The sequence below is a fragment of the Micropterus dolomieu genome, linkage group LG13, assembly GCF_021292245.1.
Source record: "Micropterus dolomieu isolate WLL.071019.BEF.003 ecotype Adirondacks linkage group LG13, ASM2129224v1, whole genome shotgun sequence".
Lineage (NCBI taxonomy): Eukaryota > Metazoa > Chordata > Actinopteri > Centrarchiformes > Centrarchidae > Micropterus > Micropterus dolomieu.
Genome location: NC_060162.1, coordinates 4,793,892 through 4,812,771, shown reverse-complemented (window position 1 = coordinate 4,812,771; position 18,880 = coordinate 4,793,892). Strand labels below are relative to the sequence as shown.

Here is an 18,880-nt window from a genome sequence, read left to right as displayed (position 1 = left end):
TGCCCCCCCCCCCCCCCGTGTGTCACTGTGCCCAGCTCGGAGCAGGAAATACCTCTCTTTGATGCTGATCACATGACTTCCAGGGATGAGATGGAATGGTAATAGCATTATCACGCTATTCTACAACCACCATCTCCCTCTGCCCTTGTGGGCAAGGGCTAAATGTAGCTAAATATAACCAGATAATCCTTCTCATCTCTTAGAAATTTCACTAACACTTCTTCTCTCCTCTTTCCTTCCATAGTTTCTCTTGTTGTGAGGACAAACTTGAGGTTTCAACAAAAGCACGTATATTTGCATTTTGCTCTACCTTTGCACACTACAGGTTTAAGTGGTCGCTGTTTTTCCTGTGGGATGGGCATGTGTGTGAGTAGCAGAGATGGCCCATATGCCTGACCCCTGAACTGTGGCCGTGAGTCCTCCCTCCACGGCTAATTCCCCGGGGTGTGATGGACAGAGTGTGCAGAAGAAGAGAGCTGGGTAAGTTAGTGTGCTTTCATGGGAGGGATATTGATGAGCTTGCGAGATCAAAGGGAAGATGGTTTGGACAGAGAGGTTTTCGTGGCCACTGACAGACGTCCAAGGACAGAGTTCATTTGTCTCTGCTGCAGGTGTCCTCACTGTCTACTCTGCTTTAGAATTAAAGGATAGGTTTGGGAAAAGTCTAGCTTAAAACAACACTCGCATGCCCGTATGTACATGAGAGAGAGAGAGTTCTTAGTTAATTGTTCCTCCTGTCTGTACTGGACAATTTGGATGTAAGTGATGGAGTAAAAAACCCAAATGCATTGATGATTAAGCTGAAGCTGATATCAGACTGTTGAAGCCTCATATTAACTTTAAATGTACTTTAATGCATTTTTGGACAGAATGAGGACGATCGATTTGGTCCCCCATCATTTAGTGGCTGCAAGGAGTTGCACTGAGTTGTGAGACATGAAATAGGATTCACAAATTCCAGTCCGATTAACAGATCCATGAGTTTGAAGGTTATCAGCAAAAGAACTGAACAGTGGGTTATATCTCTATAACTCTGGAAGGTGATCACAGATTTTTTTTTATCTTTGTCACAACAATTGAGAGGTTAATAGTATGAATACAGCATTGGCATTACAAAGTAACTGGGAATGTGGACCTAATTTGAGTGACCACTGTAGCTCTTTGTATGTCTCCAAACTGGCTGTGTTTTTTTTTCACTCAGTCTGTAAAATAAAAAAAGACAATAAAATACACATACAAACATAACAAGAAACTCAATAAAAGAAAGAAAACACTTAAGTAATTAAAATACAGTTTAAAAAGTTGTAAAGTACAATCAACTAAAAAGGCTCTCCTAAATAAGTATGCCATTGATCATATTTCACAGCTACTTTGTAAGATTGTTTGATTCTATCTTTCTCTTCCCCCGTTACAACACGCCTTCTCTTTTTTCACCATCTACAAAAGACTAAAATTATCATGCACACTTGTTAGAACATAGTAACATGATAACGTAATACAAAGCGGTCTTTGTCTGGCAGTGCTGCTGTGCTCTTTTGTTACTCTTATGTTTGTCGATCATAGTTAAGGCTACTCGGACACACCTTGAAAATGACATGTCAGTGCAGAGGTGCATGTCAGGAGCCAGAATCAGATGCCAGCGGAGGCAGTGCTGTGTGATGCAGAGAACCTGCCCGCATGTTGGGACATTAACAATAACATATTCATTCCTCTACATCTTGCCAAACGCGAGGTCCAAGCAAGGCCTGCCCGTGAAACTTCCAATACCACAGGACTGATCTAGAATGAATACTATTTCTCAGAAACTGAACACACAGAAGGAAACTAGTGTAAACAATAAATTAAGCTCAGGACTACAGCTAAGACCAAGGTTAAACTCAAAAAGGCAAACCTCAGAAATACTTTACCTCAGACTGAAAGAACATTTAGCATTGAGTTACATAGAAGGCAGTTGTTATCTAACCTCCTAGTTGGACTTAATCAAATATTTCCATTTTAGGTCTGGGTGATTTTATTTTATATTGTGAGAGATTATAGGAGAAAGAGGTAAGTACAATATTAATAACAGTAAGGGCCACAGTATGCTTTGGCTTGAATGTGGACGCTAATGGCATCCAGTCATCGTAGTAGTGAAGTAACACCATAACACTTCAATATAGCCTAGTCTTTTATTTGCTTAAATCACTGAACTCACCCTGCCTGTATTCAGGACAGGCTTCTATATGGGACAAGCCTTTAGTTCCTTTACCATCCCGGAAAATCTGAACGATTATAGGGGACCTATTATGCTTTTTCATATTTTCGGCATTTCTATAATGTTACAATGTCAAATGTTCATTATAAACATGGCCAAAGCTTCAAATAATGAGGTCAAAGTATTTAAAAGAAATCCCTGTGAGCCTAATCCTCAGATATCCCCCTGTTCTGAACGCTCTGTTTTCAACTGTTTTTTCTACTAACGGCTCGGTATGATGTCATTGCGAGCCGGATTTCCATATATGGTCATTTGCTCCAGGCAGAGCATGCTGGCCACGCCCACAAAGGAACATGCAGCCCTATCCCTGTGGCAACCTGATAAACACAGTAGAGAATGGCCAATCAGAAGACAGTGGGCTTTGGAGCGGGGGCCCTAAAGATAGAAAATAATTTTTTTGAACTTTGAATCATGCAAAGCTGCCATACAGGAGAGACAGAACTACAATATAGGACTGGAAATGCAGTATAATAGATCTCCTTTAATAATTTGGTGCTCAGTGTTTTCGTAAAATTAACTAAACAAATTGGATTGTGGAGAATCTAACAATGTGTAGCATGTCCATGATCTAAGCAGTTCAAGAGGGCAACCCAGCGGGCTTTATGATGTTTTATACATCCAAAGAACTTTTATAAAAAACAGACCAGGCTTCTAATTGAGACATGCCTTTATCTGTCAAAATGTGTAGCCACACCAGGCCAGTCAAAGGAAAAGGCATCTAATTGGGACTCTGCGTTTATCATTAGGTATTCATTTGCCCAATACTTTGCTTTATAGTCAAATACCTGCAAAACTAAATGTGCTAATTAGTAACCCCCCATAGCTAATCTCGTAGTTTTTAGTGTTGTTCATTATAGGTTTGATTTTACATAGAATAAGGTTTTAATTGTCAGACGCAATCCAATGAGTGGGAGTTTCAAGTATCTTAACTCTTTAGGTTCTGTATGTGTTGTGGTTCACCAGGTAGCTGGGTCACCTTTAAGGGATGCAACTTTGTTCCTAACTGTCCTCTGTCAGCAGGAAAGTCGGCATATAAATGGATTAAGTGTATAAAGAATCAATAGCCAATCACTTAGCCCAATGGAGGAAAGCCAAGAGCCTTTGCTTGGTTGTAGATGAGACTGAATAATAATGTGTGTGTGTGTGTGTGTGTGTGTGTGTGTGTGTGTGTGTGTGTCATCATTTGGGTAGAGAGTGCTCTTGAACAGCATACTTAAGGACATCGTCCCTCTCCTACATTGTGAAATCCATCAAGAATGAATTATGTCGTGATTTAGCCTCGTCCGCTTCGACTGCCTACAACTAATAAATGACAGGAAGCTAATGAGGACAAATTATAATAGGGCTGTAGTCACAGTACAGAAAGCTAGGAGGCTCATGCTTATTACTCTGTTCAGTTACATTGTAATGCTGCTTCTGTCTCCGTTTCATAGCCCACGTGTCCTTCACTCTCGACTAGGAAAAGGTGAATCTTTATCTAATACACGGACATACAGAGGACATCCAGTGTAGGCATATTGAAGGTTTGACTTGATGGTCCGCTTTAACGTGAACCCACTTTACGATCTGTTGTTTTAGTAGCTTGTAACTGTAATTATGTCCTGAGATAACAAAATGTTTTATGATGGAGTAAGTCATCCTATTTTATAGTCTTGCAGTCTGTCCACGCTCTTATTACAATGAAAAGTAGCTGTAAAGACAAAACGATCTGATGCAAGCAATTGACTAGAGATTCATCAATCAAGAGTTGTCCTTGTCTTTAAGATATTAAAATAGCACGGCCACAGCTACACAAGAGTTTGTAGAGACAAAACATAGATAATACCACTCTGTTTATAAAGTCACATTGACACACAAGTTTTACATGTCTCTTTGAGAATTCTCCATAACTCTTTATTTTTACGTGAAAATACAGATAGGCCATTAATATACAGTTTTGTTAAAGCTGTGTTATTAGATTTTTGGCAACTAGGGGGCAGAAAAACATAACCACCACATGTCACCAGCTTATGAAGTTGTTATGGCTGATGTGTTAGCAAATAGTTGCTTATTTACACATCCAGCAGAGGCAGAGAAATTCATTCATCTGGAGTTGTGTTTCCAATATGCCCTCTCTTTTTAGCTTTGCTTTAAGTTTCACGTTTGGTTCCAGGGCAAGTACTGTACACTGGGTTTATCAGAGGGATTTTATTTTTGCTGGAAATATCCTCCTTTGGGAGACGGCAGTAAATGTGATATTGAAACCAATACAATGAGCTAGAAGATGCTGAAAAGTTTGATCTGCGGAGTTGGGTGTTTATTCTTTATGATTTCAGTATTAGGAGTGACCCTGTCACATTGCACATTGTCATTTGATTAAACTTTAGTATCAAAAATATTTGTAGGTTTATAGAAGGCTTCTAATCTGTTGAGTATTTGGAGGACTTCTACTGGTCACAAAGTGATGCTCCATAAACAAATGTCAGAAACGTATTTTAAGAAGGTAACAAGATGGAGAACTTCATAAACTCAAAACAGAAGAAGTGACTGAAGATAAAAACTAATTTCGGTGAACATTATGGAGCAAAGCCTGCAAACAAACAAGTTTGTTTTTTGGTGCACAATGATGGATAGCTAGCCACTTGTTTCCTGGCTATGAATCCCTTTGATCTTCTTTACCTGAGGCTTAAATGTTGTATACCTCAGATACTACTGTGGACTGGACAACAGCAGAAAAAATGACTCACAAAAGTCTACAGTTTGCTGAAAACTCATTTGCATTTTGAACTCTGAACAACTTGTTGAATCACAAACACTGTGGAAGGTCAGAGAGTGCATTATGAAAGGATTAAGTTTGTAATACAGCCACTGCAGATGTGCAGCAGTTTATATTCACTGGTGTAACTTGAGGATTTAAATTCATCTTTTAGGAGAGCAAGATGGGAATGTTTAGCACTTTTTCAGTTTCATAAAAGTCATTGAAGTTGTTCAACTTGTAATGAAATTGCCAGAAACAATGGTCTTGATAAAAAAAAACCCACTGTAATCAACACAGCAGGATGTTTCTGCAGAAGTTAAAGCAGTAAAATCTGGAAATTTCTCTGTGAAAGGACAAAACCTTCATTCATCACTTACAGTATCCCTACACAGCAGAAAATTGTCATGTGCCCTTGGGTGGTTTCTTTGAAGGCCATTGTCTTGAGTGGGATCCTGTCTGAACCGGTTAAAATGTTTCTGACTTTGCCTGAGGATCAGGTCAGTACTTTGGTCAAGACCTTAAGTCTTGTTCTGGATATCTGTAGGCACTTGTTCAGAAATACGACAACTTAATTAACTGAAATTCAAGAGTCATGCCCTCACAAAACACTTTGCTGACTTATCTTTTGTCTGTTGTGGGACATAATAAGCAAGTAGCGACTACGTCACAGGCAAGAACACACAAATTAATTGCATGCCTTTATTTTTATGCCACTTTTTGATGTGATGTGACCGGGCACTTAGAGAGCCCGCTAAGGAACACTGTCCTCTTGAAATACACAAAATAGTATTAATGTGAGCATGGCATTCGTATGCATGTTAGTGTGTTTGGTTCACAGCTGATAAGGAAACTGCAGCGGTCTAGACACAGAAAGAAAACAGCTTTGAAAGAAGCCGTGGTGCACAGCTGAAGCATTTCTCTTCACATCTTTGAAGGTGTGAAGGAAAAAAAACACATCCTCTTGGTATAAACTGTATGGTGGGGTGGCTGTTGCCCTCTCCCGTGCAGCAAGTGCCCTTCAGGGCTTTGATCTTGTCCATGGCAGTTCAATCTGGGCCTCAGCTGTGGGAAAGAGCAGCAGGGCTTAACAGGACAGAGCCCAGCAGATAGCAGGTGCCAGAGCCGTGACCTTCCCATCCCAAGCCAGCATTCCTGCCTGTCGGGTCCGTGCATGCACTGTCTCCAGTCACACCATCTGGAGCTGTTAGTCCTGCTGCACTTGTTGTGTTCAAATGTAAGAGTGTTCGAAACGCTTCAAGCACTCATCGACGACACCGCGGTACCACAGCAACTTTGATTAAGAACGATAAACCCTTAGAGAGAGCTGTGTAGTTCGTTGCTATGCTAATCCTCACACCTTCCAGTTGGAGAATAAATGCACAAACAGCCTTTGTCTTTAGGTTTAGACCTATTATATGTCTTCAGGACCCCAGCCATTACTAATGCCACAGGTCTTTGAACCTCCAAGGGGAGGAAGATCATAACCACCCAACAGTGTGGCTACAAAAAGTTTGACGGAGTGTAGGATACTGAAGATTTGTTAATGTTTTTTATGCATCCTCATATGCATATCTTGCACATATTTGTTGTCATGTAGCTTGTGAGGCATTTTTAATTGCTGATAAGCAGCAGCAATAGCTTATTTCCCTGTCAGTAGTTTCCATTTGAAGTAAAGAATCCTGGAGAAGAGGAAAAATCTGTTCCATATAACTCCACACCTCTTATTATAAGCAGCCCGTGAGCTCCACGGCTCAGCAACCCAACGTACTGGGAAATCATCTTGTCATTTATTATAATAAGAAAGTTAAGATACTGGAATAAGATAGTTAAACTGTACTTTTCTGTAGTCTCCATTTTGTTGTAAACAGTCATGCTGGCAGTATGTTACTGTTAAGCGAGGTCTAAAGACCTGGTCACACCAGCATTTAAAATTGTGACATTCCTTTGGAATAAATTGAAGTCACCGTAGTTAGTGGATTCACTCATGAAGGTGAAGTAAATCAATCATTTCGTGTTGAGGTCAGCTTTGGTTAGCTCGCCAGCTACAGCAGTTCACCAACTAGCCCTGGAAGTGTAGTCACTATGTTACCAAGTTTCTAGAACCAAATAGTTGGCAAACACATGCAGATTAATTCTGCTGTGCCACTGATGATGTGCCTCAGCTTTAGGACTGACAGTGCTGGCAGTTCAAAGATAGATTCCAATAAATCCATGTGACAACGTGTTGTCTTGAACTTTCATTGCCTCATCATCTGAAGGCCTCCTGGCCATGTGTACCTGCTCACTATCCAGTAAATGGCTTATATTTCTCAAGAAAAACCTTCTGTTTGTATGTTTAATCTACAATGAGGTATCGTCGACGTATGTGTGCACATAATTGTGTGCAAATGTTTGGTGTGAAGTTACCAGCTCAGGGCTGTCAGGTCATCTGCTGATACGGAATCTCTCGGGCCTGAACTCCATCACCTGCCTTTTTTTCTCTCCTTGTCGCCCTCAGCTTTGCAGGTTAGGACTAATGTAATCACAGACCTGTGCAGAAGGGCCAGCGCGGGAGACAGAAGCTGGGCCAGACGTACAGGTATTCTAAACTGGTTACATTAGACCAAACAGGCCATCTGTCTCCCTCTGTAATTGGACACTGCGGATTAGAAGGAAACGGCAGGGTTTCCCAGCCAAGTGGGCTAGATACTGTTTATTTGGAATTAATTACCAAGGAGAGTGAAAACCTCACAGCTCCCAAAGAGTGAATCCAGACACTTGAGGCCAGGATGAGAGGAAGGAGAGTGCCATACCAAAGCTGTGGCAACAGAGCTGGGACAGTTCAGGATGCTGTGAGTGTGGCCACTCACTCAGAATAGCTGACGTTTATTATGTTTGAATCTCGGCTGATGATGCAGCTGGCGTGTCAGAGTTAGGAAGATAAGGACAAAAGCTTTTACAAACGTTGCCCTCCTTCTCTGAGTCGGTCACCCTAAACTGAAGCAGCGAATGAATGGATTTCTTCAGTGGTGGTAACGGGTATCCTGGTGTGATGCCATTAGCTCTTCTCATGCTGTGGGTGCTTTCCAAGAGTTGAGTGAAAGGACAAGAGTGTATATCTCTTAAAGACTGTGAGAACGAGCATCCACCCTGGCACCAGCACTTCTCATTTGATCCTCAGTGTAGGTTGAGCTTTATCCTCTCACATGGATCACTGTGTACATGACTAGAAATGTTGCACAGGCATGTTTTGATGTGTTTTGACAAGCGGTGGAAAAAATGAATCCACTAACACAGTCTCATTAAAAGCTGCTCTTTTTATTGTATCTACTTTTTAAAAAAAGGGCTGGTGAAGGGATGTATCACTGCATTTTTTTCACTATGCTAAATTTCAGTTTGCATGCAGTGAAATAAATGTACAAGTGAAACAACGCAATAAATTAGCATATAATTTACATTTGGAGAAAAAAAAAATTAGTAACAGTGTACCAACATTAATACTGAATATAAAATATAAGCAAATAATCACATGATGCTTTTCATTTCTCTTGCACTTTAGGTACAGGTATAAGCAATGTGACATTCAAACATCCAAGTTCACAGCAATGAGTACCAGTTTGATTGATTTCACTTCTCTTTTTCTGGAGGCTCCATATCCCACAGCCAGTAGATGAGTTAGTCCAAGCAGTTTGAATTGAATGGATATCAAATGCTTCTCAACATCCACTATCCTTTCCCAAATGCCTCATTTAAGGTTTGGTAACCAACAAAATCTGCTCGATACTGTCATACTGAAGGTGGCTACAAAAAAGTAGCAGCAGCAAAATTAGAAATTAGTTGTTAACAGCTTCGATGAGATTCTTGCACACTCCTACAGTGTCTCTCAAATGTCTCAGATTCCTACTGTAGCTCCACAATAGTGTGTGATGGAGACGTTGACACGTTGTTCCCTTTCACAACCCCTACACCAGCAGAAGTGTCGTCTGGGTAAAGGGATCAGTTACAGCTGGGCGAGCGTCCATTTTGTTGGTAGCACAAACAACAATACATGGTTAACAAAAGAAAATTCCCAGTGTGAGGTATAAACAGATACAAACAAAACAAAAACATGACCAGCATTTACCAACAGAGATATTGACAAGGATATTATTTCATACTGTTTGGATCCAGCCTCACTTTTTTTAAGCACACTGGAGGGTTGAATGGAAGCACCCACTTGATAGCACCAGAAGCCTGGGAAGGACGTAACCCTCGGAGCAGAGCAGGAGGAAAAGAAGAGGTAAACACAGTACTCCAAGGAAATAAAAAAACAAAATAAAAGAGGGGAAAAGCACCATTGAGTTGGCTGTTTTTTATTTTCACTGAGGGACAAAGATGATGAGAGGAAAGGGAAGAAGGACAAGGGGGTAACCTTTCTTTGGAGGGTGTCTGAAGCCTGGATACGTGGTCTACCAACATATTCCATAATAAATGCAATGTGTTCATCACTGGCCCCTTATTTAAAGGAATAGTTAGACAATTTGGGAAATACACATTCATTTTCTTGCTGAGAATCGGATGAGAAGATCCATACCACTCTCATGTCTGTACGCTAAATATGAAACAGCTAGGAGACACTTAGCTTTGCAGAGAGACTGGAAACAGGGAAAACTCTAAAGCTCACATAAAACTTGTGCGTTTACGAAAACAAAGTGTAAAATATTTCACGTGGCGGGCATGCGCCGGACTGTTTCTTGGCCGTACCAAGCCACCATGAATGGCGCTGAGTGATATCTGTCACTAATAGTTGGCTGATGAGCTATTAACCTTTCCACAGTGCTGGTATGGGCCTAGTTTTGTACCTAAATCATAGCGCTTAGTGACCTAAACTAAATAATGTGTGATTAATTAATTTCCACCTCTAGTTTTTAGTGACCTTTAAAGATACTGATAGGTGGATGTTTTTACATTTGGACAGTGCCAGCCTAGCTGTTTCCCTTATGTTTATGTTTACAGTCTTTATGCTAAGCTGTATCAATCTTCCCATCTAACTCTCGAAAAGAAAGCAAAAAGGGGAAAATGTCGAACTATCCCTTTAACTCTTACCAGCACTGAAACCACAACAGTCTTCGCGTGCTGCAGAAAAATAAATGATGACAGCTAACTGACATTTTGATTAAATAATCATCCAGCTTGAAAGAGTAGGAACTAGTGACTGCACTGTGATTCCAATGAACAAGCTGCTTCATAGAATATGCTCCTTCAAAATGAATCCTTCAAAAGTGAACTGAAAGCTCCTCAGTGGGATGTTTAGTAAAGGCCACGTTGGTCATTGTGTTTCATGTGGCCCAGGCACAGTCTGACAATGTCTTCATACTACTCTGAACTAATGACTGCGTCAACTTTTATTTGAGTGTTAGGAACAAAGGCACCCATCTGGGGAAAGAAAAGGTGATTTTAAAAATCCTCCTATAACCACGTGGGATTTTCTGGTCCTGGATTAACATCATATATAATATACAATTCCTTACAGTATATAAGGGTTTAACGTATGTTACAGTATGTAATATTTTCATTCCAGCACAGAGACGTTGAATATGAATTCAATCACATTACATTCCCTTCCATGACAGTAGGCTACTATCTGACACAAACATGATCAGAGGACAATATCTCAGCTCCGGTTGGAATTGTACAATAAATATACAGTACACTGATGGGGTTTCTCTGTCGTATTTGAGCGTTAAATTGGCAAAGTATTTACACAAAAAAGTGCACCGAAGCCAAAAGACTGCCTGGCAATGGCACCATCACAGTCATCCCAAAGACAAGAGTCCGACACTTTCAACTCCCCACTTCTAGCGAGGAGTCCTCCCCTCCGTCTGTCCATCTCCGGGGTACATCCTCTGTGAGCGATGTGTCCAGCACTTTGGATTCATAAAACAACAAACATGAAGGAAGACTAACAATGATATTAATAATTATTATTATAATAAAAATAACATCACCAACAAATAATCTTCCGAGTTCCACTTCACAGAAGTGAAAATTAAACAAAATTAAAAAGTTTGTGTCAGCGTTTTGGGCTGAGCAGTGGTTTGGATTCCACAACGATGGAGGGCAGGAGGATCAGATGTCATAAACAGGGAAATCCTTACTTCTCTCCCCCCTTATTCCCTCTCTGTCTTCCCCTGGTCCAGAGGTTGGGTTCCTTTTTCCGTCCGCCCTGTTTTCCTCTTCTCTCCCTTTCAGTGCGCATCATCTTCCATCTTTCTTGCCTTTCTCTCTATGTCTCTCACTACATCTGGTTCTCGCGCTCCCTGGGTCAGTGCCCCTGGCAGGTCTTGCAGCACATCTGTCTGAAGTACGCACGGCTGCAGAACTTGAACTTCAGTACCAGCGGGCAGTAGGCCACTTTGTTTACATCTTTGCATTCTGGAGAGAGAAAGAAGAGGGAAGAATCTTAATACATTTTCTAAATAACTTTTTTATGTTTTTGTGTTCATGAGTATGACTCCTTTTAAGAGGTGACCTGCTGCCAGCCCCAGTTTGTGCCTCTCATATTTTTCCCCAGTGAGTCACAGCGCTAAGCATCCGATTGTCTGCCGATAAGCCCAGAAAGTCACGTAACAACTCTTACCGCTGTTCTGAAAGTTTTTCCAGAACCATCAAACACTCTTCAGATGATCTGGATGGAAAAATAATGTGCTTGTTTTTAATCCGTTTCCCAAGTTGCAATTTCGACAAGGATGGTAGCTATAAATGTGTGCACATGTATGTGCTCATTTGTACAAAATTTTAAATTCGAGTTACATTCGGGTTTTGTGCAGGGTTTAACAAGTTAAATGTAAGACTTTTTAAAACCTTTTATAGAATATAATCCAAATTTAAAACTAGTACGGACAATAACTCATTATTATTTGTTATTAAAGGACAATTTAATTCAAAAAGCTTTGAATCCATGAAGGAGATGGCCTCAACCGGCAGCCGCGAACCAGCTGCAGTGCAATTTCCATCGGGGCAATTGTGCTTTTTTTTGCCACCGACAGGCTCAGAATGTTACACCAGGTGACACCTTTTGTTTTTAAAAAGAAAAAAAAGTCTTGCTCAAGGACAGTTCTCAGTCTTAAACCTCAAGAGAGGCGAGCTGTTGCAGGAAACCCCAGTGGGAGTTTGTTGTCTGTGTAGAGGAGCTGCTAGCAAGACTTTTTTCCAAACGTTACTCCAACCCAGCAAACATGTCCCTGACTCGGCCCTCACAAGATTCCAAAGCGATATTTGTCCATGAGCGAGACTTCAGTTTCCTGTTAAAAACAAAGGGTGTCACCGGAAGTCCCTGGCAGGGATCCTTTGCAGGATGTTGTCAAGCTGCTGTAGCTGCAGTAATGACAGTGTTTGCTTGAGGTCTCCTGCAGCACAATCCACTGGCACAACAATCCCACTTTTAGTTTACAGGTATCTGCAAACATTTAAAATTATACCCTATGGCTGGAAAGAGAAAATATAAAATTGAAGACTTTTAAGACTTTTCAAAGACCTGCAGATACGCTGTAGTATATATTGATGTTTCTTTCCAATATTTTATATTTAACACAAAATAATGTGTTAATATTTTGCTTGCGTTTTACAAAAAGTCATTTAGGTTACCTTGATTAGGAAACAAAGTCAAAACTTGAGGAAATGCTTTTATTGTGCGTCAAATGGAATATACTTTTCATCCAGATGGTTAAAAGAGCCTTGAGAGAGTTTTTCAACAACTGCCAGGGTCTTTCACATATCGCCAGGTATTTATTTTCCAGAAAATTGGATGCTTAGCACTGTGACTCCGACGTAATCTTAATATGTGAGAGGCACAAACTGGGGCTAACCTGCAACGCGAGGGCTGGTGCATCTCCCTCGGGCCTCAACAGAATAAAACTCTGCAACTATACTTGGACGCAGAGGCTGAGACAGATCCTGGCCTCGTTCGCTAACTGGGCTATCTGCCATCCCTACCATGGACACACACACACAAAGTACTTTCTGGATGCTGGATAGGCAGTGCTCTAAATGCCTTATCACGATCGGAGTGTCTTCCCTTATTAGGCTTTGGCCCCTGCCTCCACAGAGCCAAATGAAACGAGACATTGCCTCACTGCTGTCCGTAAAGGAACAATTAGCCTACAGCTAATCCCATTAGCCAGCCTGTAAACGCTGCTCACGTTTTCCATTCAGGCTAATCGAAAGGCCTTTCTCTATGCATCTGAATAGCCATCCATCATGTGTAAGTGTATATGGAGGGTTGAGCTGTTTCACTTTGACCAGGAGCCAACCTCACTGGAAAGATTAATGTAGCTGGCAAAGTGTGGAGGAGTGTGTCATCCAAGCGTGTTTAGGTCATAGTAGAACACTGAAGATGAAGATAGAGACCGTTTATTACCTTTTCAATTGGGGCTTTGTGTGAAAGTAATGCACAGTAAAATAGGTATTCACATAAACCATCTGCCTTTGCATTTTGAAGGAGCTGCAGAAACCTGCGTCTGTCTGCTGGCCCGCACATTTTCTTTGCGAGCGCGATGAAAACTGCAAGCAGACAACTCGTCACACACAGACGAGTCGAGCCAGCGCTATTAAATTGTAATGGCAGAGTCATATGTGCGTGCGCGCCATAGGTTTCGACATCTTACCATCGCCGTTGGAGATGGGGGTGGCGTCGCACTTGCTCTCACACTGCTGCATGGTGGTGGGTCGGAGCGACTCGGCGCACTCGTTAGACGGCTGCCCGGTGTAAGAAAGACACTGCACCGTCCTCATCTGCTGGCCCAGGCCGCAATGGGCCGAACACTGTAACAAAAAACATCAGAGTAAAACTTGTGGTCTGTGCAGCAGCATGTTTAGCCAATGAAGAGGTTTCTTGAACTGAAATTTAACAAGGTAAATGAGGACCATCTTTCCTCTGTGACCCAGAGCGCTGCGCTGTAAGCCTGTGCTCTCTCATGCACGCAGACACACACTCAGCCATTCTGAGTAATCCCTGCACATGCACTGCACGACCTGATCCAATCAGCCAATCATCAGGACACGGAGGCAGCGAGCAGACAGTCACCTTCGCTTTTGTCTGATTCAGCTGGTTGCCTGTCAGTGACTGTGTTTCCTAACTCGGAGGAACCAGGTCAACTGTTGCTCACGAGGTTTTTCTCCGCATAACCCCCCCCCCACACACACACACACACACACATTTTTGTGTTTGTGTAAGGAGAGAACGAGAAACAGACAGAAAATTGCCTTTTGTTTCTCCTGAGGAATTCCACTCTAATTCTTTTCAGACCAAGAGTTGAGCTACAAGCAGCGTGCACGGCTGAAGGAGACGAGGGTGATCATTTCAGATGAAATTATGAGGCCACGTCTATTAAGTGCTGTTGGCAGAAAGGCCTCCAATTGACGTTATTATTATTATATATTATTTATTATATCTTGTGGAAAGAATAACTTTCTCCATAAGAGTTCGACAGGATGAGTTTTTCAAAATATGCAAACAATGAGTCATGCACATTACTTCAATCTTTAGTTTTAACCTGCAATAATAGATTTTATTTTTTTTGCAACTTCAGGGCAGCGGAAACAAGTTGTAAACACAACATTGACATATCGTCACTTTGAAGTTGTGACGCCTTGTGTTTGTGTCCATCTGATGAATGTCCAATATTTAATCTCTTTTAGCTCTATTTTTGGTCTCTAGCAAGTCCAGAGGGAACTAAAGCTGCTAAATGCTCCACTATCTTGATAGCAGATACACAAACATACAGATAGACTATCACTGGATTACTTATTTTGATCTTTTTTCAGATTTCAAAGCAGATGTATGGTGTTGATTGACCCTGAAGTTATGACTCAGAGTAGGAGTAAAAACTTTGATGCAAATTGCAGCTAATAGACACAAAGGCTTTTAAATACCTTACTATCCATGAGCTGTGTGTCACAGCCACAACTGTTGCTGCAACTGCTGACCGTGTTGTTAAGCCGGTCAAATGAGCAGCCAAACTACAATAACTAACTTAGCATTGTTTTTAGAACACCCTTTCACCTCGCAGAGTATCTTTGCCTCACGTCTCTCCCTCTAACCCTCCCCCCGTCAACTTTCAGGCGTGCCTCACAGTTTTAAAACCTTTGGTAGAGCCAAATAAAAAGAAGACATTATAAGGCTTTGCTTCTGCCAAAGTGTGTGTTCTGGATGGATGCTTTTCCAGCAAGCTCATATTGTTATATACAAACATAAATAAACTAAAACAGCTGCAAGTCCAGAAGCAGAATATACAGAACACAGGCGGAATGAGGACTCGTCTGCTGACTAAAAGCTCCTGATCAGGAACAGAGGAAGCGTCTGGATCCACTGCCTGTTTGTGTGTTTCAACTCAGTCTGCAATACCTGAGAAAACGACGTGAATGTTGAAGCTTTGTTAATGTTTATCACTAAAGCTGCATTCATATGAAGGAGAATAGCGTCCTTTTCATTGCCAATCCAGGTCCACAGCGCCTGGTATTGCACTTATATGTAACATTGAAATCCCGGGCAGGAAATCTATCATGAGAACGGAGTAATGCTTTACGGCACCGCAACACACCAACACAAGTCTACAGCAAGCTATAAGAAGAAGCAAAAAGTGTATTATGTACAATGTTCTTTAGAAGAAGCTAGCTTGGTATTCTCAGTCTGAAGAGTAGTAAGAGTCCGAACAAAAGTAAATATCCAACTGGCTTTTATGCCTTGGCGTGAGCTAAAATAGCTGAAAGGAAGTGAGAGGCAGAGCTAGCCTTCTTGTTGTTGGACTAGTAAGTAATAACTTATTAGTGGCTTGCTATGTCTTGTGTTGACGTTTGGCTGTGTTAGCAAAGTTGTCGACTCGAGCAAAATCAGCCAGGTTTCACAGACAGAGGTTAAGCCACTAGCTATAAATCTTGAGTTGAAGCTTTTTTGTGACAGCGAGGTATTACACTCTGAAACAGTAGCGGCACCAAGTCGCACAAAAAAACTAATCTTACATAATGTTGCTTTAAATGTTGATGGGTCTTAATAAGAATAACAAAAAGCAAACGGTCCATACTGGCTTGATTTTCTAAGACAAGAAGCAAAAACTCTGGACTCGCCTTCCCCCAAAGAACTAAAGGAGTCTGCTAAAACAGTTTTTGTACTGAACCCAAAAATTTGCACCTGCATATCTTTTTGACTTGTGCCAGTTATAATACTGAGATTTGGTCTATGGGTGGCCATTAAACTTCTTTGCAGAATAACAAGAAAAAGAAAGACTACAAAAACAATCGCAGTAACTGCCAACACACCTTTGGCAAAACACGAGCCTCAAATGAAGTGGATATCTTCATAATTACTCACTGATTAATAACACACCTGTCAGCCATCACCATGTGCCCATGTGTGCCCCCCCGCCGACAAGAGAACTACCAGCCTTTCTCTCACCTTCAATGATCCTCTCTGGCTGGCTCAGATCTGTGAGCCCGCATGTCATCCCTTCCCAATTACAGAGTCTTTATTAGGACTCGCTGCCGGCCATGACAGATGGTGTACGTCAATGGTGCGACTTAAATGGGATTTGAACCGGTGACCTTTTGGCCTGTGAGACCAGGCGCTCGGTAGCTGGCAACAATCTCCCCTTTCTGACGCTTCGAGGGACCGGAGCAATGAGGGCAAAGCTTGTAATTACAGCCAAAAAAAAAAAAAGTGGAGGCCGAGGGAGAGAGTTGAGCACACACACACACATCTCTGCAGTGCATGAGAAGACTCCAGCTGTTGCTCTACAAGATATTAACCTGCTCTTTCATGGCGCACGCTGAGGTTATCAGTCAGGTCTGCTTTGTTTAAGACTGGCCCTGATTGAATTGTAAAGGTGTGTTATAGATGTTTGTGTGCGTAAAGGCACATGTGGCCGTTATGAGGAGAAGCCAAGGGAGAGCTGTGACCTAGACTGCCTGACTCTTGACCTCTAATCTCTGACCTGAACAACACAGAGCAGAAACCATTACATCACCTCCAACCAATGGCCCGCAAAACCATCCTCTAAACATCAGAGCACACTGTTTAAATTCCACTTTTACACTAAATTATTAACAAATCCTGCAAAATAACAAGCCATACTGTTTGTAGATAGAACTTTCTCTGACGCACGTTTTTTGGCGTCTTCTCGCCAACATGAGTCAGCTGTGTTGTAAAGTGTTCAACAGCTTTTGCTGAGCGCACTAAGTCATGTCAGGGTGAGCCCAAGAATGCTACTCCTCGGCCTTCCTCTAAATCGTGTTCCTGGAAGTGATAGAGAGGCCTGGTCTGAGGCAGAGATAAACTTCAAACAGCCAGGAGGATACTACTGCTACTGATCACACACTCCAGGCCCGCCGGAGCACTTGGACTCGCACACACAAACACAACCTCTACGCACACACACACGTCACAGGCCTGCTTAGAACACCCCCATATGTCATCCAGGTGTAAATTATATTAACCATTCACCAACACATGGAATCTATCTGTGCATCTTTTGTCTTTTAAACATTCAAACTATCCTTTTAAAGGATTAACCAGCATACTGCTGTTTGGGAAGCTCACTAAAATCATGCGTAAGTTTAAAAAAAGAGCTGTTTTGTTTGTAAATCTGGCTGTGATGTGAAGGAGGTGCTGTTCTACCTGGCCCCATTCACCAGGGATCCAACGAGGAGGAGGACAGCGTCCTAAACTGCAGCGGATTCGGACCGGAGGTTTGTTGTGGCTCGGGCAGTGGGCGGGTGGGAAGGTCTTGGTCAGGTTGCTGCTCTTACACAAGGCGATGCGGTGCTTGAAACCGGGGCCACATTTGGGCGTGCACTAAAGAGTGAGGAGGTGGTATAAGATGAACATCTCAACAGAACAAGGAGCTAATACTTTTATTTAGTTTCAGGATATTTTCTTACCTCTGACCAATCCAGAGTGACCCACTTTGGCGGGCAGGACTGGTTGTTGCATGTCTCTTGTTCGATAGGTCGGTGAGTCAGACAGTGGGTGTCCTCCAGAGTCTCCTCCTCTACAGGGCCAATCTTCCTGATACACAGGACTGTCCTTGTCCTTATCCCGCCGTCACATGTTTTCCCACACTCCAGCCAGTCGCCAATAAACCACCTGCAGGAGAGAAACATGAGTACAAACAGAAGAACCAAAGCTAACAGTGAGCACAGTCTTAAAACTCTGTGTACCAGTGTGTTATACTCCCTGTGGTTACTTCATTACAAACAGGCTTTAGGTAATTAGTTAGGGTGTAAAATCACATTATAGTACTGCACATTTAAGTAACTTCATCATGGTTGGATTACCAAAAGGGTAAAAGAGGAAAATGTCCCACATTGAACCCCAATACCCTTTTTGTACCAGCCTAAATATGTCCATAGCATCCACAGCGTATGAAAAACTGTCAGTTATCAAAAGTTGGCACTGAATGTCTATTCAAATTAATAATCTTGTTTACTTCTTATTCAATCAGACAGTTCCTGATTTAAATTAAAATGTGGCCTTTTTTAGACTAATTTATTTATTGTGTTTAGACAATAATCAACATGTGAGAACTTTGGACTCTTGTTAAATGAAAACATGTATATTTCTTAATGTTTGGTATTAAAAAAGTACTGTTCTGATACTGCTACTGAAATGTATAGTATCTGCACTAGTATGGAAAATTTTCAAACACTCCCAGCCCTATCCAGGGCCACAGACCCCCAGGGGCTCCCAAAAATCCCAGGTTCAATTTGTGTCACCTTCAAATTTGTTTGCGAATACGTACCACCTAAGGAGTTTTTGACCTCTAGTAGCACTATGAAGATGTTCAAGCGGGACCCAGTCTTGTTTTTGTCTCATTCACATGCATGCTGGTGACACAATACACATTCTTGCCAATGCTTTCACACTATTCCACTGATTA

At 41.8% G+C, this 18,880-nt stretch overlaps 1 protein-coding gene across 1 annotated transcript in view; it reads right to left on the bottom strand.

Annotated features, from left to right (window-relative positions):
• Positions 1 to 8,269: 8,269 nt before the first annotated feature.
• Positions 8,270 to 18,880, bottom strand: part of adamts6 (ADAM metallopeptidase with thrombospondin type 1 motif, 6) — a 66,341-nt gene continuing 55,730 nt past the window's right edge. The window contains exons 22-25 of the mRNA XM_046067356.1: positions 17,883 to 18,087; positions 17,620 to 17,796; positions 13,616 to 13,772; positions 8,270 to 11,384 (exon numbers count right to left, since the gene is read on the bottom strand). Coding sequence (XP_045923312.1) covers positions 11,275 to 11,384; positions 13,616 to 13,772; positions 17,620 to 17,796; positions 17,883 to 18,087 — 649 coding nt within the window. The 3' untranslated portion in view covers positions 8,270 to 11,274. The remainder of the gene's footprint in view (positions 11,385 to 13,615; positions 13,773 to 17,619; positions 17,797 to 17,882; positions 18,088 to 18,880) is intronic.